This window comes from Suricata suricatta, chromosome 4 (assembly GCF_006229205.1).
Source record: "Suricata suricatta isolate VVHF042 chromosome 4, meerkat_22Aug2017_6uvM2_HiC, whole genome shotgun sequence".
NCBI lineage: Eukaryota > Metazoa > Chordata > Mammalia > Carnivora > Herpestidae > Suricata > Suricata suricatta.
The window spans coordinates 117,241,047-117,263,035 of NC_043703.1; the positions used below are offsets into that span (position 1 = coordinate 117,241,047).

At 43.0% G+C, this 21,989-nt stretch overlaps 1 protein-coding gene across 1 annotated transcript in view; it reads right to left on the minus strand.

Moving 5' to 3' along the window:
• M1AP (meiosis 1 associated protein) overlaps positions 1–21,989 on the minus strand; it is a 67,618-nt gene that overhangs the window by 807 nt on the left and 44,822 nt on the right. The window contains exons 4-9 of the mRNA XM_029937673.1: positions 21,549–21,722; positions 17,219–17,381; positions 16,099–16,240; positions 1,938–2,144; positions 638–778; positions 167–178 (exon numbers count right to left, since the gene is read on the minus strand). Coding sequence (XP_029793533.1) covers positions 167–178; positions 638–778; positions 1,938–2,144; positions 16,099–16,240; positions 17,219–17,381; positions 21,549–21,722 — 839 coding nt within the window. The remainder of the gene's footprint in view (positions 1–166; positions 179–637; positions 779–1,937; positions 2,145–16,098; positions 16,241–17,218; positions 17,382–21,548; positions 21,723–21,989) is intronic.

Below are 21,989 nucleotides of genomic sequence, written 5' to 3' on the forward strand. Positions count from 1 at the left end.
TAAGAATTTATATTCTATATAAATATTGTAGAATATAAATTTCATAAAAAATAACTCCACCCTCGGTTACTCTTCTCTCTTTAACCTTGTTGCTAAAGCCTGGACTCCAACGTACTAGCTTGGTCAGCCTCCTTTTCCTCATCTGTACAGTGAACATAACACTTACCTTGCAGGGATGCTGCAGGGATTCAAGAAAGATACATGTGAGAGCACTTGTCACAAAACCTGGCAAGTGGCTGGTGTTCAGTAAATGCTAATATCCTTTCCTTTGGACAATTCTTTTTCCACCTTCCATTCAGCCTTTTCTTTAAACAGAAGCTGTGCTCTCAGTGCTGCCAGTTTGCTTAGTGGGACAATGTTCTGTTAAATGATTAACAAATTATCACAAGTGCACAGTGAAGATACCTAAACATCACCATATGTAAGTGGCCAGCCAGGAAAGCCTCCCACTGGGCAGTGGTTGTAATTTCCTTGGTCTAGGGCAAAGGGCTGGTCTTTTTCTTCTTCCTCTGTTGGCCTTGTTTTCCCCTCCACCAGGGGAGGGGGGCTGCTCCCTTGGATGGGGGAAGCCAGGGACAGGGGAGAAGGGCTGTCTTGGATTCTGGGCGTAAAGGAGGGAGTAGGGAGGAAGCTGTACCTTTCTTAGGGCCCGGCTTTCCCAGCTTGGCTGGAGCCGTCCCTGAGGCTTCGTCAAGGTGCTGCTCAGGTGTGAGTACAGGTGGCTCCAAGCCTGCAAAGGGTTGTAGGTGGGCTCCAGCTCCAGGCTGTCCAGCACCTTCTGTGGAAGAGAGAAAAGGAGCCTCACCCGGGAGCCTGAGGTCACAGAACACACGGCACAGCTGGAGATCCTGGAGTGGGAGAGGCTGGAGGATGTGTGAAGACGCAGGGCTTCACTGAAGACTGAAATGGATGAGGGACCCTGCTGGGTGTCCTGGCTCCCAGGTCTGAGTGCTTGTGACATATGTGTCAGGCAAGAGTAGGCACAACTGTGAGGGACACTAAATACTCCGGCCCTCAGAAGTGTGTCATGGGATTCTGAGAGGGGCTGGAGCGCGGGAGGGTCACAAGGGATCCAGTGTGCCAGCTGTGAGGGCGGGCGTGTCGGAGGCCCGGGGCTGCTCGAAGTGCCCGGGCCAGTACATGGAGTTCTCCAACTGCTAGGTGAGCGAGCCGGAGGGCACACAAGCACAGCATTCCTGAGCAGTCAGGTTTTCCGGCCACAACATCCTGTGCCAGGAACCACTGGCTCTGAAGTGAGACGCTGAGCAAGCCACGGCCACTCGTGCCCACCTCTTTTTGTATCCCGGTGGCCGCCAAGGCAAGAACACAATCCCAGGCTCTGTCCTCTCCGCACGTAAGCCAGTGGCCCGGCGAGATGTGGCTCCAGTTCCCCCTGCCCAGAGCCCCTCCTCCTGCCCTCATCCAGGGGAGGCTGGCAGAGGAAATCCAGAATCCATATCCAAGGAAGACAAGAGGAGAAAGGGGGAGAAGGAGGGAGAAGGAGTAGAAGGGGGCAGAAGGGAGGAGGAAGGGGGAGAAGGTAGGAGGAGGAAGGGGGTGGAGGAGAGGGAGGAGGGGGAAAATGGCAATGCGGTTCCCTCCATTGCTTGGGAGACTCATTTTCAAGCCCTTCCTATCCTGAAGGCCTATATTAACTGCCTCTTCCTCTTTTCGTCAACAAACAGAAACAGATGCGCACACACACAAAGCAGAGAAAAACACCATCACACAGACACACATCATATTACTTCCCTCCATCTGGCCTCAGTTCCTACCTTTGCTTTCTTCTCTGACCCTCCACCGCGGTCTTGGAACAGCCCCTCCTCCCTCTGCTCCCTAGTCCTTCCCCACCCCCTTACTCCTCTCCCTCATCCTTTTCTCCAACTCCCACCTCTTCTCTCCCTCCTGTGGCCCCATGAGATCTGAGCTCCACTTGCCTCCACAGTCTTAAGGCTGACTTCAGGTGGGTCCTCAGGTAGGAGCGGGAAGGGGCTCGGCAGCAACAGTTCCCGCGTGGCCACCGCTTTCACCAGCAGAGTGGGGGAGCGTGATGGCATAATCACATAGAAAGTGCTGGCGGGCGCCTGCGGGCTGTGTCCTCCACTGCCGGGCTCTGCTTTGGCCAATAGCAGCCATTCTCTTTTCTGAAACAAGGACATATATAAATGCTGGTTCACCTGCAGTCTTTGGCATGGTTTGAAGATCTGTCTCAATCACGGCTTCCCCAAATTTCAGGGAGGCCTGAACCATTTTTCTCTGGTCCTGGGAGACAGGGACTTCCTACCTGAGTTGCCCCAAGGGAGTGCTCTGCCTCCCTGGTTGGAGTTCACAATGCAGAACAAGTTAAGAGATGCCCTTTATTATTATTTTTAAATGTTTATTTATTTGTTTTGTGTGTGTGTGTGTGTGTGAGAGAGAGAGAGAGAGAGAGAGAGAGAGAGAGAATGAAAATGAGAGGATGACCCGGGGAGGGGCAGTGAGAGGAGATGGAGGATCCAAAGCGGGGCTCTGCACTGACAGCAGCCAGCCCAATGCATGGCTTGAACCCATGAACCCGGAGAGCATGATCTGAGCTAAAGTTGGATGCGCAACCAACTGAGTCACTTGGGGACCCCAAGATTTATAATTCTTAAAAACAGAGTCCTGAAACAGAGACTTCTGTGGGCTGTTGTGAAAATTCAGGCCTTGTTTAGAGGGTGACAAAATGTGCTTGTGTTGCATGATAGATCAGAGTGGGCTGGTTAGGGAGTATCTGTAGAATACCCAGAAAGGGTTTAAGAAGGTGATCCAAGTGAGAGGAGGAGGAAAGAGCAGGGACAGAAAAGCTTACAGGTACAAAAAGAGCGGTCAGAGTTCTGGGGGCAGTGACTGAGTGAGAGGTCCTGTAGAACAGAGAGGGTGACTCTGCCGTGTGCCATGGGTCAGGAGAAGAGACACACAGACATATTAGCAGATTTTCTAGGTGTGCCCTTGGAAATTTCTTTCTTTTTACATTTATTTATTATTGAGAGACAGAGTGAAAACAGGGGAGGGGCAGAGACAGAAGACACAGAATCTAAAGGAGGCTCCAGGCTCTGAGCAAGCTGGCAGCACAGAGCCTGATGCAGGACTTGAACCCACAAACCACGAGATCATGATCTGAGCTGAAGTCAGATGCTCAACTGACCGAGTCACCCGGGGGCCTCATAGGTATGCCCTTTTAAATCAGGCATGGGAATAAGGCAATTTTCTGTGGTAGTTTTTCAAGGAAAACCACAAAACTCCAAGAATTGTGGAGTCAGAACTGTTATGATCATCTGCAAATTGTGCCCTCTCGCTTAGGTGTTCAGCACTTCCACCTAGCACCTAGAGGACCTAACAGCCTCTCTGCTACAGAAGATGAAAGAAAGCGCATTAGTTCTACCCGCTCTGATGCAAAGAGTTGGAAGAATATGAGAGGAAAGGCAAACGGGGGAAAGATTTTAAGGGGATAGAGGAGTATCAGTGTCTTGTGGAAGACATGTGGAAAGTGACATAGTGAAGCACAAAAAAACCCTGCTGCAGCATTAGAGTTACACCCCACGGGGAACGTGCTAGGGTGGGGGTGGTGCAGAAGGTTCCAGACACTTAAATGCAGTGTCATCATTTTGTGCAGCACAGAACTCTGAGGAGATCTGGTAGGCTGGGCAGGTGGTAGGTACCTTCAGAAGTTTATGCCTTCTTAACATTTTGCTCATATCTGGGGGCACCAGGGTGGCTCTGTCAGTTAAGCGTCCAACTTCGGTCAGGTTATAATCTCGCAGTTTGTGAATCTGAGCCTCAAGTTGGGCTCTGTGCTGACACTCAGAGCCTGGAGCCCTCTTCAGATTCTGTGTCTCCCTCTCTCTCTGCCCCTCCACTGCTTGCGCGCGCGCTCTCTCTCTCTCTCTCTCAAAGATAAATAAATATTAAAAAAAAAACCTAAACCCAAACCATTTTGCTCATATCTGGAAATGTGCTGTCTTCTTGAAGACAGATCCAAATGTGATGGAAAGTCTACATGATCCTTCTCAAATCCATTACATTGTAAATGGATGATGTAGAAATTATGGTGTGTGTGTGTGTGTGTGTGTGTGTGTGTGTGTGTGTAAAGGGGGATTTGTCCTGCTCCGAGGATATGACCTCTTTAAGCCTGGAAGGGATGTTCTCTGGAAGGATAAGTAGGAAGTGGCAGGGCCCTCCATTTCCAATGGCTCATGTAACTTCTGATATGAATCAGACTTGGGTTATTACTATTATTTTAATCTATTTTTATGCTGGTTCATGCATCTGTTTGTGAATTAGTTTGTTTATTTATTAAGAATGTATTAGGTGGCTGTTATGTCCCGAGCACTAGGCATGAATATGTAGAAATTAGACATGTTTCTTGCCCTTTGAAAGTTTATAATATAGTAAAAAGGTTTGTAAATTAACATTTGTCCAATACTTAGGATGACCAACTGTTCTAGTTTGCCCATTTTTAGCACTGAAAGTCCTACGTCCCAGAAAGCCCCCCAATTCTGGGCAAACTGGTGTGACTGGTCACCCTTCCAAGACTCCACAGAGAACAGAATATCTTGCCACTGTGGCAAATCACTGGGGGCTAAAACTATGGCAATGTAACATTTCTTGAAGCTTTTTTTTTTTTTTAAAGCAATGTGACATTTCTTACACCTCAGTGTTATGGAACAAATTCACGACTGCGACATTGTGGGATTACTGAGAAACTTTAAGGGGCGCCTGGGTGGCTCAGTCGGTTAAGCATCCAACTTTGGCTCAGGTCATGATCTCATGGCTTAGGCTCATGAATCTGTGCTGACAGCTCAGAGCCTGGAGCCTGCTTCAGATTCTGTGTCTCCCTCTCTCTCTGCCCCTCCCCCTTTCACATTCTTTCTCTGTCTCTCAAAAATAAATAAACATTAAAAAAATTTAAAAAAAGAAACTCTGAATGTTGTACACAGAAAAATTATGATCCTTAAAATTTGAGCCCATTGACTTTGAAACAGCAGCTAGGATTCTATTATAGAACTGGTATAAAGAATTGACTGAGGTCTCTCAAAACGAGCTCCTTTTTTTTTTTTAAAGTTTATTTATTTATTTTTTGAGAGATAGAGCACAAGCATGAGAGGGTCAGAGAGAGAGGGAGACAGACAATTGCAACCAGGCTCCATGCTATCAGTGCAGAGCCTCACATGGGGCTCAAACTCATGAACCATGAGATGATGATCTGAGCCAGAATCAAGAGTCGGACCCTTAACCAACTGAGCTACCCAGGAGCCACTCAAAAGTAACTCCTGATCTGTGGGCTATCAGAGGACTAGAAAGAGACTGAGTTGAAAGTATTTTACAGACTGCTTTAAAACTTCTGGGCTGATTTAAAGAGAGGTTAGAATAAGGCTCTGGAAGGAAGAAAAGCAAATCCACTTATTAGAGTTTGGTAAAGATATTACTTTATCTGTAATTCTCAGGAGCATTTGGGGGAAAGTGAGAGATAGGAAAGTTGAACTTTAAGATCTTTATTTTAGACTCTGAATTTCTAACCTCTTCCTGGACAGTAGTTAATGGCACTAGAGATCTGAAGTCTAGGACCCAAGCTTGAACATATTACCCAGGTCATGGGTTGACTTGTAGGCACAGGCAGTTGTACCTGTGATGGAAATGGTTAACTGCCATGACAAGTAGGCAAGTTGAGAAAAGACGTGAGCATGTCCCAGGGGACATAATTTTGGGGTCTTCAAATTGAACAATGCTTAATAACTGCGAATGACAACACGTTTTTGCTAATTCTATTTTTTTTTAGATTTTATTTTTATGTAATCTCTATACCCAACATGGGGCTGAAACTCATAACCCCAAGATCAAGAATCTCATGCTCTACTGACTGAGCCAGCCAGGTGTCCCTTTGCAAATTCCAAAGAAAGGAGAATGAGTTAGATGGTGAATTTATCAGAAGGCAGGTGAAAATGTGTCTGCACTTATGATATGTTTGCTACAGAAGGTGCTAGGAAGGTTTGATTTTAGGAGGTGGGGACTGATTCTGTCTAGAACAGGTATGGACAGGGGCAGAGTGGAAGGGCATGCCATGCTCCAAGTTCATTCTCTCCTACCTATGCTCTAACTTCTAATTTCTAAGGCTGTGGAGGAAGGCATAGCCACTGCTGGTTGACTGGCCACTACTCCCTCGCCCTCCCTTCTCCTTACACAGTCTTTCAGTGATTGGTCTGGGGTGACATGTGACCTAGATTTAAATAATGAGACATAAGCAGAAGTTGTTGTGTGGGCCTTTTGGAAAAACTTTCTAATATGCTGGCAGGCTTTTTGCCTCTTCACCCTATTCCTTCTTTCTCCCTGGAAGAGGCAATCCTGTCTTAAGGTGTAATAGCCACATGAGGAAGAGGCATAAGGATGAAGTATATTTGTTATGGATGCTGCAGTGGAAAAATGCAAAGATCCTGGTCCTTGATGGTATCATTGATTAACTGTATTGGTCTCAGAATTGTTTGTCCCCATTACTTCTTGTTACATTAGAAAAATAAACTCAAAAATGAAAATAAACTCAAGTTAGAGTTGGATTCATTTTCACTTAGCTGCAGCCAAAGGGATCCTTTACAGATAGAAAAGGAAAGGAAGATGATGTGGCTAATGAGGAGACAGAAGAAGAAAGGACAAGTTTAATGGCACTGGGGTAGGCCTTGTCAGAAGGGCAGATGGGAATTTACTATAGCAGGTAAAAGCTTTAATTCCGCTAAACTAGCATTTCCTTGGTCTGCCATCAATATGATGTACTGGGACTAAATTCAGCAATTAATGGTTTGGGGAAGTCCAAAGTTACATAGAGATTTTCGACTGCAAGGGAGTTGGGCACCCCTAACCCCCCACATTGTTCAAGGATCAACTGTATATACCACAACCACATGGGGTTTTATCCCAGGAATTCAAGGTTGGTTTACTATCTAAAAATCAAACAATGTAATATACCATGATTCTAAAATAAAGGACAAAAAACTATATAATCATCTCAGTAGATGCAGAAAAAGTATTTGATGAAACCCAAAACCCTTTCACAAACAAATTAGAAACCAAGTGAAACTTAACCTGGTAAAGGGCTCTATAAAAATCCCACAGTTAACATCATAAGTAGTGATGAAAGACTGGATGATTTGTCCCTAAGGTGAGGAATAAGAAAAAGGTATCTGTTCTTGCCACTTCTTTTCAACATTGTATTGGAGATGTATTGAAGACCAGAGGGCCATTTCCCACATTTTCTAGACTATTAGGGCCCTGGGATTCTGAGTATGAACCAGAGAGGGACTCATAAAGACACTGGTTGTGTCAACATCCTAGTTCTTGGGGATTAATATTTTCTAAATTTGGTTTAGAAAAAATACAATAATATGACATTTCTCACACCAGAATACTAAGGTGCAACTTCATCCCCCTTATCACTGCTGTGAAGGTCAAGATAGATGTGACAACAGGTACATACATGGGTAAGGGGAAAAAGATGAGTGAGGGCAGGCTGTGGTGGGGGCAGGAATAGCTTCCTAGTTCAGGTATTTAAGCAGAATCTAGGAAAAAATGGGTAGATATTTGTCAGGTGGGTAGAGGCAAAAGGAAGGAAGCAGCATGAAAAAAGGTATGGAAGTGTCAAACAGTTGAGCATATTTAGGGGAACACTTAGTAATTGACTAGTGTGGCTGGAGTAAAGGATGGAAGGGGCATGGTGAAAAATGAAGCAAAAAGAAACAAACAAGGCTGGGTCACAAGAGGACCATACTAGCCGCTGTCTGTTCTAGCATCTGTCTGTTTCCCCTGAAGGCTTGACACTGTAACTTCATTCTGATTTTTTTTTAATGGTTCCTGACCTGCTATCACCCCACTGTTAGCTTGGATTCTTGTTCTTGACTCTTTGCCTAATGTAACCAAGGACTTTCCATATCCCCACCCATTTACAGACCAACCAGGTCATCGCCTGTGTACTTAGACTCCTGCTGGACACATCCTGGCTTGAATTCTGTCACTTCTGTGGCCAATTAGGGCAGACATGGCCTGTAAAGCTCTGGAATGCATCTCCAGAGACTCTGACATTTTAAGTAGGAAATTGAAAGACCTAGGTGGTATTTTCATTTCTTTTTCTAGTTCATACAGACATGACTTTGTAAGAGAAATGAGGATGTGGAAAGTGAGTCATTAGCTACATAACTGGGACTACACAGTAAGATTTGATAATTGAAATTATGTTTTCCTGGGGATAGATTCATCTCATAAATACTTGGAAAAATTAACTTTATTTATTTCATATATATATATTTGTTCCCTATAATATTCCACTAAGTAGTTATGCCAGTTTAGAAAAATGCAACAATACAAAAAGATAACATAAATAACAGATTGGGCAAAGGGAAAATAAGGGTAGGGCAATTACAGAGCCAAGATTAGGTAAGCTCAGAGAAATGCATACCACCCACTTTTGCTAGAAGAGAGCCCCATAGCTTTTCCTGATAAAAGTGTTCGAGAAACTATCTTGAGGATCCTTACTGAGTAGTGAGTTTATCTGAGGGAACTTCTGCAGTTAATAGGATAATGAATTTCATATGGCTATAGACCGGTTAAGAGTTTGGGTCCCAGAGTCAACCTTTCTGGCTCTATTTCCTAGCTGTGTAATCTTGGAAAATTACTTAACCTCTATGGGCCTCAGTTTTTTCATTTGTAAAATAGAGTTTATAATTCCTACCTCAAAGGATGGTTATGGAGATTATATAAATTAATATTTGTGAAGTGTTTAGAACTGTTTCAGGCACACAGTAAGTACCAAGAAGTGTTAAATTTTTAAAGTTAAACATCTACTGAATAAGTATTAGATAATGTTTATTACATTTTGTGAAACTATAAATAATTTAATAATTCTTGGATATAGATCTATAAAGGTTCCAAAGAATGAAGTACAAACACATTGCTCTCTTGTGGTCCGCACTGATTTAAGAGTGAAATTTCCAGGAACTGATGGATGGCACATATCTTTCAGGAAGGGCTGGGGAATGGGTTTATCAAGAACCTTGCTTATCTGATGAAGTGCTATTCCTCTGAAGACAAGGAAGTAAAATACTCAAATAAAACAAAATAATCTATGAGGAGGACAGAAAGATAGAACAGTCAATTCTCCAGTAAGAATATCAGGGGATGGAATAACATGGGAGGCTGCAGTTGACTCAAGTTTAGAGGGTGTGTAAAGTGTAATTAGAAAAGTTACACACATTTATGATATTGATAAGGACTGATGGCCTGGTATTAAAGACTAGAGTTTAATTATGGCAGTGTAGACTTGGTTCAGAACTATTCTAAAAGAAGGGGCAGGGGTGCCTGGGTGGCTCAGTCGGCTAAGCCTCTGACTTCGGCTCAGGTCAGATCTCACGTTCGTGGGTTCGAGCCCCGCGTCAAGCTCTGTGCTAACAGCTCAGAGCCTGGAGCCTGCTTCAGGTTCTGTGTCTCCTTCTCTCTCTGTCCCTCCGCCTCTCATGCTCTGTCTCTCTGTGTGTCAAAAATAAATAAAACATTAAAAAAAATGTCTAAAAGAAGGGGCAGAGGAAGAGACAGCATTGAATCAACTGAGCTGTGCTGATGCTTGTAAGGAAACCCAGGAACCTGAAAATGAGAACTTGGTGGAGCCAGCCAACTGGCTGAGAGTAGACCAGAAAATGTATTATAGGCTGTCTAGCCAAATAAGGTATGCAAAGTGGGGGAATGAATGAACATTTAACAAGCAACTCCTTCTGCATCTGAGTGGAATGAAATGGTCAGCGGCAGACTGGCTCTCCTGCCTAGAACAACTAGAAAAGCTGGAATATACAGAAGCCATTTATCTGAAGGCAGCGAGAAGGTGTGAGACAGTGAAAATGAGTGGTAGCTAAGTCTCTGGAGTGGGAAGAATCCGGAGAGAGGAGGAAATCACAACTGCTTTCACCCTGAGGGCATATGTTGATTCTGAGTTGGAGGAAGAGTGGGAGGGAGCTGAGAATCTAGGATGTGCACTTGCTGAGGCACTTGCAAGGGAAGGGAGAAACAAGCAGATCTTTAGGTGGAGACCACGCAGGGGTGGGGTGGGTGCTCCAACCAATTTTTCACTCAGCACATTTACCAAATACTGGGGCTTCATGGAGCAGGAGGCAAAAACACCCAAGGAGAAAGCCTTTAGAAGCAGAGCATTTTAACACACTCAGGATAGAGTGATTAGAGTTGGGATTTTCCAAGGGATGCACATAATACACCAGATTTCAGGGAATATCCTGGAAGGCCAGGAACAAACCAGGAGTAGACTGAGCCTTAGCAGGACTGCAGTCCATCCTGGATTCAGTACAGCTATTGAGTAAAATAGGATGTTATGTTACCACTCTATCTGTCTCCTGCAGGTCAGGATGGACCATATCTATAGGAATACCAACTGGAGCCTCTGCAACTTATTTAGACACATTGAGCATCTTTCATTAAAATATTACTGGGTGCATGCACCAAAAGACAGAACCACATGTCCAAAACCCAAAAGAAAATAGAGAGCTGAATGGATGATTCAGGTATTGGGGTCAGTATACAAGAACTCTAAAATAATTATGATTACTATATTAAAGAAAATGGGTGAAAAAATGAAGACTATTTGCAATGAATTAGACGCTATTAAAAAAAAAGAGAAACAAATGTAAATCACAGAACTACTAAGCAACCACCATGTGCAATCATTTGTCAGACATATTTAAACCTACAATATTATTTAATCACCTTAAAAACTACATGAAATATATTTTGTTGTTTCTTTTTAACATGTGACAGGGACAAGAGTTACTAATGTGTGTGTGTCATGCACCTTCTCTCTTTTTTTCGTTCTCTCCCACTGTACTTCTACTCATGAAAGGAGAAGACATGTGAATTCTATTCCTGGATATTTTTAATAGGAAGAGAGAGGGGCGCCTGGCTGGCTCAGTTGGTGAAGCATGTGACTCTTGATCTCAGGGTTGTGAGTTCAAGCCTCAAGTTGGGTGTGTAGAGATACCTTAAAAATAAAATCTTAAAAAAAAAAAAAACCCAGGAAGACAGAGACAGAACTTGAGGAGGGGGCAGAGTATGTCAGAGGGGTAAGCCAATCTGCAGAATATATACAGAGCTGAGATATGGAGGAAGAAGGTAGAGGAACAGGGACTGATGATGTAGACAGAGTTTTAGTTTTTTTTAAGTGTGTGTGTGTGTGTGTGTGTGTGTGTGTGTGTGTGTGTGTCTGTGTGTGAGAGACAGGCTTTTGGAATAGCTCCTTGTTAGATATAATTGAGGAGTGCAGGATGAAAATCTGAAAAATGTCATTGTGGGTTATGAAGTATTTCCTCTTTGGTGTTCTTTGAAAGCACAAATAAATTCTAAAATTACTTTTTGGCCTCTGGATAGTGCTTCTTTGTATACTGTTTATACAGAGGCTAAACCAAATGGGGCCACTAGATTTGTTAGGGTTTCAAATAAATGAGTGTACTGATGTTTAGAGAGGTTAAGTATATCACCTGAATTTATTCAGTTGGGAAATAATGAAGCTGTTAGGAACCTACGGCCATCTGATTCCAAAGTCTATGCTTTTCATGGGACAGTATAAACTAAATTTTACCACAATAAATTAGAAAACTGCTTTGCCTCTACTCCCCAGAAAGAAAGGTAACAAAGGGAGAATTTATACTTTAAACCTAAAGTCTGACTCAGACTGAGAAATTAGTTGGTAAAATGAGAAAGTGGTAGAAATGACAGGAAAAGGCAACCGTGTTATCCTGGAGTTTGGGTAGTCAGACTTATATCACAGACTTTAATCCAAATCATAATTGATTAGTATATTAAAGAAAATAGGTGGAAAGTTAACAGAAATATGCTTTTCCCTAAAAAAGGAAATAGAGCACACAAAGGTCTTTTGAGAAATAGAGAGATCCAGAAAGTCATCATTGCAGAAGCACCACGTGAGCTGAGTCTTTCAGGATGGGGTAGGGTTTCAGCATATGGCAAGAGGGAGAAGGGACAATATGAATAAAGGTTCAAAGATGGGGCAATTAAACATTAGTAATTTGGTTGGACTCTCTGGTGCACAAAAGGGAATGCTCAGAGATGGACTGGTGTCTGAATACTTGGCTAAGGAATATGGATTTTAAAATATAATCAAAGGTAAGCCACAAACTATCTTTAAGTTGAAGAGTGGCAAGGTCAGTGCTATGTTACAAAAAGATTAATCTCTTGGCAGTAAATAAAATGAACTGGTAGGGGGAACAGTAAATGGATTGAGACAAGAGATTATTACACTATTAAAGGGAAGAGGTAAACAGCCTCTAAACTAGGATAGTAATGATAAAAATGGAGAGGAGAAAATACATGCAGAGATGATACGGGGATGAAACAGACAAGTCTTTGGAACCACTGAAAAACAAGTGATAGGAGAGTGCTTCAAGAAGATTAATCTGGTCTAACACACAGGGCAAATTAGAAGAGGGAGAGGTTGGAGGCAGGGAAGCTAGTTAGGAGTTTACTGAAGAAGTCCTGGTGAGAACAAGTCGTGGGAACCCCAAGGAAAGGATAGTTACAACCTACCTGATGAGAAGAACATTGATTCAACTTAGTGATGAAGTGGGTGTAAAGGGCGAGAAGGCTGGAGGGGACTGAGGTTTCAAGGCTGGGTGAGCAGACAACGGCGGGGTTGCTATTAACAGAAAGACAGAAGTTAGAATGAGAAGCTAGCTGGAGGGGAAATGTTGCAGTGAGAAACAGAAGGCAAGACTTATGTGGGGAGCTGAGGACATCATATTTTAAAAGAACACATAACAAAGGTATAAGAAAGACTAGAAAACCAAGGAGTTAGAGAAGTGCTGAGAGCTCCAAAATACAGGGTCAAAGAGGCTCAGGCTCTAAGAAAGGTCTTGTCACATAGTAGGTCCTGGAAAGATAGTTGTTGAAAGAACCGGAAGAGTACTGTGGGAGAATTCTCTCCTCTATAACACACTGCCTTTCAGGACTTTTGCTGCTGGGAGATGTCATGTGAAAAGCAAGAAGGAAGAGTCATTCAAACACTGTTTTGCTTCTGTCTTAACCAGAAAAGGAGAGTGTTCCTTAATCTGGTGGAGTGGGACAAACACAGAATAGAGAGAACAGTAACACAAGATGGGTGAGGAGCTAGTACAAGTAACTGGTCACTTTAAGTGAATTCAAGTCCAGCGAAGTTGAGAAGCATGGGGGTTTTAGGTGAGGGGAGAGTCAGCTTCAGCGTTGTGTGTTTGTCTGGCTACATCCAGAGTAGGGAATTTAGCAAGGAAGGTAAAAGCATGGGCTTTGTAGTCAACGAACTAGTTTCAAATTCTGACTTGGCCACTTTGGTTTCTATGTGAGTTTCGGTAACTCTCTTGATCTCTTTAGATTTCAGTCTTTTACATGGGTAAAAATAGGGACAACAATCCCTATTTCAGAGAATTATTGTGAGGATTAAATGAGGTAAAGTATGCAAAGCACTAGGTTAAGTGACTCGCACTTAATAAGTGCCCCAAGATGTAGATATCTATTAGTGATGAGTCAACACATACCTGTACATTTCCATGATAGAGGAGTGAAAAAAAGAGGTCTCTTTGGCCCCTAGAATGGTACCTGGTAGATAGTGCTCAAGAAATATTTGTTGAACAAATAAATAAATATTAGATGTTCAAATACCAAATTCAGAGGCAGGAAAAGTCTGATTTATATAGGTAAGCCAGGATGTGATAAAATACTCTTTTCTATCCTTATTTTTTATGGCTACATAGTATGTCATTGTCTGGCTGAATTATTGTTCCCATAACCTTTCCCTTGTTTTGATTTAACCTTTCTTCTTTTTAGGACATCTAGGTTGTTTCCAATTCTTTACCATTGTAAATAACACTGAGATAAGCATGTACTATATATATCTTTGTTCCCTTTTCTGATTGTTTTCCTGTGCTACATACACTCCCAGCAATAGAATTAAAGTTTTGAAGTAGCTATCATTTTCCAGAAAATTTACACTCCTTCTAGCAGTGTACTAAAATGCAAATGTCTGTTTGAAAGATCACACACTGTAAGAATGTAGGGAAGCCACTTGAGGGAAATTCCTCCAGAGTGATGTAGCATCACTGAGATCCTGAGGAATGGGGTGGAGTAAAATAGTCACCGGAGCTGTGGGCTCTGATAGTCAGGACATATCTGTTGTCTCTGCTCTGCAAAGCCAGGGGATGGGTGTTCTTCAGATAGGAAACAGGAACTCTGTGGGCGGATCTAAAAGGGAGTGTGGGCTTTGAAACAGGAAAAAAGAAACCTGCTTCTGATAGTGAAAGACACACATTGCTGTGCTAGGTCAAACTGTTGCTCTATTTCCACTTACAGTTAGGCTCGTCCTCAATTATATTTGCAGTTGTTTTTATTTTGCTTTCTAAGTGTTTCATGTGTGTGTTCTTTTATTTTTTTTTCCATTTAAGGGACTGGGCATCCACTTGGGTTATTCAAGTCAGAAACCAAGCAGTTATGTGATACCTTCCTCTTCCTCACTCCCTACATCCAATCTTTGCCCAAGTTCTGACTTTTTCCCTAAAATATTTCTTTAGGTGGTTTGCTTTTTCCATCTTGACTTCCAACATTCTAGTCTAAGCCTAAACTACTGCAATGCCCTCCCACCTCATTTTCTTGTGCCCATTCTTGCTTCTGCCAGTTCATTTTCAATGTTTGGTAAGTAATCTTTTCAAAACTCAAATCATTTCTCATGATTTCTTTCTGTACTCAAAGTCCAAGGTCCTTAAATTTGGCCTACAAAGCTTTGCATGATCTGCCCTCTGCTCACTTCTCCAACCCCACCTTTTGGCTCGCTCTCCCTTGCTTTCTTTGTTTCAGTCACAGGGGCCTTTCCATTCTTGATTCTTTCCTCAGCTCTTTTCAGCTTTGAGGTCTTTTCACATGCCTTTCCCAGGCGTGTTCTTCTTGCTGCCTTTCACCTGTCTAATTCCCACCCCGTAAACTGGCAGGTCTCAGTTTAAATGTCACTTTCACAGGAAGGCTTTCTTGCAGTAGCCTCTTCTTTTCCTTCACAGACTTCTCACAATTAACTGTTTATATACACACACAGCAAAACCTTGGTTTCCAAGCCTAATTCATTCTGGAAACATGCTTCTAATCTAAAGCACTCGTATATCAAAGTGAACTTTAAGAACCATTGTCTCAGTTGTGATCATGTGACATTCAGCATCACGTACCACTCATATTGCAGAACACTGCTTATCAAGTTAAAATCTACTAGGAATGTTTGCTCGTCTTGCAGAACACTTGCAGAACAAGTTACTCACAATCCAAGGTTTTGCTGTAATTACATTTTTATATTTATGTAACATCATATAAAATTCTAACTTGTAAATTGTTTTTTAAATGTTTATTTATTTACTTTGAGAGAGAAAGAGAGAAAGCAGGAACAGTGAAGGGGCAGGGGGAGAGGGAGAGAAAGTCCCAAGCAGGCTCTGTATGTCAGCCTAGATCCCCATGTGAGGCTTGATTTCATGAAGTATGGGATCATGACCTGAGTAGAAATCAAGAATTGGATGCTTATTTGACTGAGCCACCCAGATGCCAACTTCTAAATTATATATAATTTATATATATATAATTCTACCTCTTTTATTAGAGACTAAGTTTCTTGAGGCCATGGATAGTCTATCATGTTACAATTGAATATCTAGAGTTAGCAAAGTCTCTGGCACAGTCTAGGCGTTCTTCATTTAGATAAACTGTAATGTCTATACTGGTATTAGGAAGAGAATAGTGTTAAAATATAGTTACTTATATGGAAAATGCCCTGTTTCCATTTAAATGTACAAAATTAGGGATTTTTGAGTTTAGTGTCACATAACCGAGTTCAGGAACTGTTCTCTATAGCATGAAACAAAAAAGGCAAGTCATATTTAATCCACATTTCAGAGTATTTCCAGTTTTTTCCTGTCCTCTTGAGAATTGGGACAGGTTTGGGATTGGGGCAGGATTAAGTTAGTTACTTTTCTATGGTTGGTGCTTTAACTCTCTTCTTGCTCCCCTGGGGACATGGGTACTCACCAGCAGGCTGTGACACAAAGCATGGAAATGCTGCTGATTTGTCTCCAGCTCATCCCAGTCCAGCTGCCAACAGCTTGTGGGTCTGAGGATGAAGGGCAGTCCGTATGTCAATGACTCACAGATCCCACTGGAATTTAGAGCCCTGGCAAGAGACAATGGCAGTGAAAGTCTCCTCAGTGATATCTAGGGCCTTGACCCCAGATCAGCTAATATTCAGCTTATATCTAAGACTCTGTGGTGAAATCCTTTGGGCTAATGCCTGTGAATTATTCACCTTAGCATGGCCAGCAGCTAGTAAGGTATCTGGCACACATTAGATTCTCAAAGCCTGTTAATCAATGAGTGAAGCAGCCATCATAAGGACTGTAGACTCTGATGGATATTACTTCTCCTGAGCTCATTCCATTCCAAGTAACTTCTCTGGGGCACTCCCAGAATACCCCTGTTACAATAACCATGTAGCTCAACAGTATGCTAACCATCTGCATCCCAGTTCTGGCTTTCTTGTGGCAAGGTGCTGACAGGATGCATTTAAGAAGAGAATAAATTTAAGAAAGTTCCCCAGCAGCATCCACAGTCACAAACCCATGGATAAGCTTACTCAGATACTTGTGCACAGGCATTGTGATAGGAACCAGGAAGCAGAAGAAGCGGTCTTTGCCATCATTGCTAATTCTCCCTGCGAACTGGTTCTCCTGGAAGCAGGAATTCTAGTACTTAGAGAAGTGGCAAGGCATGGGTTGATCCCTATCTACCCTTTAGTCCTTGGAGGTCAGATCTCTGTCCAGATACCTAAACACAGTAAGGGATTCAACAAACAGTTGCTAAATGCGTAAATACTGCTGATTTGTTTTTCTCCACATTCAGAGACTTTCTGGATTTCCAATCCTCATCCAGGCTTTAGAATGTCCTACTGAGGCATATCTTTCACCATCTGCACATTTGTCTCCACATGCTGAGCGGCCTGACCTTGCTCTTTCACTCTCATACCTGTACTTGCTGCTTTGGAACTGACTCCCACCTGCCGGAGACCTGGAGATGCCCTCTATCTCTGGGATCCTAGTTGGAACCAGTGAGAGTAAGCATTTGCATGGATTGGGGAAGTTCCCTTGTCCCATACTTGATCACTCGGAGCTTGTAACGAGAGGCCGATGACTGGGAGGCCATCTGGTAAAGTGTGCTGAAGTATCCTTTGGGGTCATCCATTCTCAAGGAGCCATCAGCTGTGCCAGGGAGCAGGGACGGGCTGAGAAATCGCTCTTGGAGATCACATTTCAGGCACACTACAATAAAAATGGCATCAGGGGAGGGACTGTTTGTCAGAAGCTACCTCAGGCTATGTGATTAAGAGACAACATCTGCTACCCATTCCACATCCACCAGGCAAGCAAGGCTTGGGAGGAGGCAGGGGAATGGAAAGGGGAAAGTATGACTGGTTTGGAAAGGCAGAGCAAGTCTGGACAGACCTACAGTGTTGCTCAATACAATAGTTAACTTATTTTCTGGGTCTGATATGATTTTTACTTGTTTTACTTCTGGGTTGGCTGAGCAGTTGCCTCATGGTGAGAGATCTGGCTTGTGATCCAGCCTGAGAGGAGTATGTGCCCTCTGTGGAGGAGGCAGCTAACAATACGGTATGCAGAGGCCCTCTGCAATCACAGATGGAAATCTTGCCTCTGCTGCTTCCCTGTGGCTAAGCTTTGGCAAGACTACAGGTCAGATGAAGGAAGAGCAGGAAAGCAGAAGTCAGAGGAGTCAGCTGACAGCTACTGTTTCTCTGTGGGCTCTTCTAGGGACATTCAGGGGAGCGGAAGGAATAAGTCCCAGAAATAGTTTGTTTTTTAATTCCCCAAAGAAACCTGAGTGTAGAACCTTTTGGAGCATCACTGTGGCAACAGACAACCTTTCTGAGGGGGCTTCACCTAGGTATAAATTATTCATCAAGGTATTATGCTCTTCTGTAGTAAGGTTCTGCTCTGGCAGGTACATTCACATGCCACAGTGTACAATGTTCTGCTGTACTAGACTTGAATCCTCGATATTACAGTTTTTCAATGAAATGTGTATCAGGTTTGAATACTGTTAATAAACACGAGGTAAAAATGAAAGTAGAAATAATGTAGAAAAATAAATAGGATGGCAGAAAAGATATCAGATTCAGCTGGCCCTCCTGGGCCCAGCTGTCAGATGTCGACATTAATTCTGAGTAAGACAGTCTTGGCCTGGCATGTCTCAGAGCCCAGGAAGTCAGCAAGAGGGACGTGGCCTAGGACTCCCATTTCCTCTGTGCCTGACTTCTCCATTGTTAGGTCTGTGGGTTGTAGGACTGGAGAGCTGTGTTCATCTGGCTGAGATTCTCAACTCTGGTTGGAATACGAATCACCTTTCTATTAAGGAACTTTTAAAAGATACTGATGTCTGGGCCCTACCTCACACTAGTGACATTGGGATCTTTGGAGATGGAACCCAGATACCGGTATTTTTAAAAAGTCCCTCATGTGATTCTTACTGAGAACTACTGGAACTGTAGTCTCAACAGTGCTCCAAAGCTGGGAGCCTGTCTTAGCAGGCCTAGAGTCCAGGTGCTTCTCATAACCCAGAACCCAGATGCAGAGATGGCAGACTCTGAAACCCATGAAATGAAAAATGTGAAGCTGACTGTGCACTCAGTCAGAAGGCCTCTGAGAGAAGCACCTGGAGATGGGGGTGAGAGGCTCTGGCCAGCTACAGAAGCAGGTAGGGTGGGTGAAAAACCTTGCAAGGAGTCAGAGTGAACATCTGAGGAACAGTCCTCAAAAGATCCTAGAGTAGGAGAGCTCAGACTTTTGTATTGTTTTGTTTCATTTTTACGGAGTGCTACATTTCCACAAATCCAGTGTGGCAATGCATCAATTTTTTAAATAATGGATAACCACACTATGGTCTTTACTGTGGTTGTATAAACTCTCAGGTGGGTCACACCCACCCCAAAGGGGGCCTGCTTTCCCCAGACTTCATTCCAATTGTGCCTGGGCCTCTGGATTCTAGGTGGTCCTCCCCAGCAGAAGAGCTGAAGAGTCTGGATCTAAGTTCTGCCATGCATCCTGAAGATCTGCACATTTCCAAAAAAATGACTGTAGATGGAGATAAACATTCTGGCTCTGACCCAGGTGCTGAAAGCAATGGAACAAGGGAGGGGAAAATAGAGAAACTCTCAACAATACCATGGGCAAATGCTGTGTAACAGTTGAAGAAAGGCTGGTTGCAGGGGTTCCTGACTTTGGAGAGCCCCAGCGTGCCTAATGAGAGAAGTGCCAGCACGAGGCAGCATCTTTGTTCAGAACTGCCCAGCATGAGGTGGGTTGTATACTAGGTAAGGATCCAGGTTCCACAGGCAGACAGACCTGGATTTGATGAATGCTCTCAGGGCTGACAGCCTTCCCCAGCTTTGGAGCACTGTTGAGACTACAATTCCAGTAGTTCTCAGTAAGAATCACATGAGGGATTTCTTAAAAAAATACTGGTATCTGGGTTCCATCTCCCAAGATCCCAATGTCACTAGTGTGTGTGAGGTAGGGCCTAGACATCAGTATCTTTTAAAAGTTCCCTGGAGTGCCTGGGTGGCTCAGTCAGTTAAGCGTCCGGCCTTGGCTCAGGTCATGATCTCATGGTTCGTGGGTTCGAGCCCTGCGTTGGGCTCTGTGCTGACAGCTAGCTCAGAGCCTGGAGCCTGCTTCGAATTCTGTATCTCCCTTTCTTTCTGACCCTCCCCTGCTCACGCTGTCTCTGTCTCTCAAAAATAAATAAAAAACAAAAAAAAAATTAAAAGTTCCTTAATAGAAAAGTGATTCGTATTCCAACCAGAGTTGAGAATCTCAGCCAGATGAACACAGCTCTCCAGTTCTACAGCCCACAGACCTAACAATGGAGAAGTCAGGCACAGAGGAAGTTTGAATAGGCAAATGTACAAAATACAGATTTCTAATCGTAGGGTTATGAGTGGGCTGTGGAGTTGCCTAGCTACAAATTCTGGCTCTGCTATTAATTTTTTTGTGCAGTCCTGGGAAAATGTTTAATATCTCTAAGTATCAGGTTTCTCTTCTGTACAACAGGGAGATAATATTGTATCTAATTGATTCTAAAACACATTTCCTCCCACATACTATATGTGTCTTACAGTTGCCATTGGCCAGGTGCACACTCTTAATATTTACCACCCTAACTTCTCAGTAAGGATAGAATAATATTTCTAAGTGACAAGAAAACATTTATGTCATGTTTAATTGGCAGTGCTTTTCTTTCTTATTGGTACATAAAGTAATGGTGTATCTCATAATTGATAGCATCTTAGATTCACTGGCATATGGTAACAGTACCTGCTTTGCGGTAGTAGGTGAAGATGAAATGGGATAATGCAGGAGAGGAGGTAATATAGTGTTTGGGGAAAAATATATATGAAGTGGATTCCAGAAGATGGGACAGGGAGGAATTGGCACTACCAGCTTTGGACTAAAGGAATGGAAAGGAGGTCCAGGGAAGAAGATTTATACATCAAGGAAAGACAGACTGAAATCAAGGTAAGTCATCAAAGGTTTTCCAGGCTCTGGGTTGAAATGGGGGTGAGGAAGGGGTGGGAGGGTAAAGAGCTGATGGCTAGCCTCAGAAAGAAAGGATCACAGTGGGTCTTCCCTTTGTGGGTGTGGATCTCTACCCATTTTTCTCATAGAACCTCCACCTCTACTAGTTAGACTACTAGTTGTCCTCGGTTGGGCCTGTCTCTGTAGCTGCTTTAGTTTAGTTCAATTAGGTATCTTCCTATCCAGCACACCTCTATTTAATCTTGGTTTAATCTTGGTTCTTTACCAGGGCGCCTGGGTGGCTCAGTTGGTTAAGTACTAGACTCTTGATTTGGGCTCAGATCATGATGTCATGGTTCATGGGATCAGGCCTGAGTTCAGGCTTCACGCTGACAGGGTAGGGTCTGTTGGGATTCTCCCTCTCCCTCTCTCTCTGGCCCTCCCTAACTCGTGCACACCCACTCACTCAAAATAAATAAATTAAAAAAAAAACCAAAACTTTGGTTCTTTATCTTCTCACAGGCCCTGTTGATACTTTGAGGTACCACCATGCCTCAAATTATTATGTCAGTAATATCTACCACAATTCAAAATGAAAAACCTTAGAAAATATATGATTCACTGTGCTTTTCTATAGTTTAGGTGCTGCCCTATTATTGAGGTATCTGAGTCTTTGTTCCTAAACGAACTGGCCCTTGCTGTCTAGGCTTAATTAGGTTCAGTTTTCTAACTGTGGTCACTTTTTAGAAGCTCTTTTCTTACTCTCTGTGCTTACAATGAACAGCCTCTTTCAATCCCTAAACCTCAACTATTCTGTATTCTGATAACTCACAGATCTAGTCTTAATCCGAGACTAAGATAATCATAGCCTATATGTCTTTAGAGGATGTGTACTTGAATCATTTCTGGCTCTGGAAATGTTGCTGAAACACCGTGAAGGAAGAAGAAGATGGATATGTTCTTGGTCTGTTCCACTGTTATGCAGCCAGGCTTTGAAGAAAATCTCCATGCTGACAACATCATTGTCTATGGTCTGAAGGTCAATGTCAGTTCCCAGGATAGAACTCTCTGCAGAAGAAAGGGGATTAGTGGGGAAGGTGTTTAATTATTTAATTTTAAAGTTTGAAAAGCACAAAATTTTAAATGTACCCATCTTTTAACCCACTGATTCTACTTCTGGATATCTAGCTTAGAGCCAGTCTTAGAGAGTACAGGCAGATACAAGCGCAAAGATGTTCAGTATGGCATTGTTGTAATATCGAGTAAGCAAAACCTCAAACAGGAAGCAATTCAAATCCCCATCAACAGGGGAATAACTTATGGCACACTCAACCT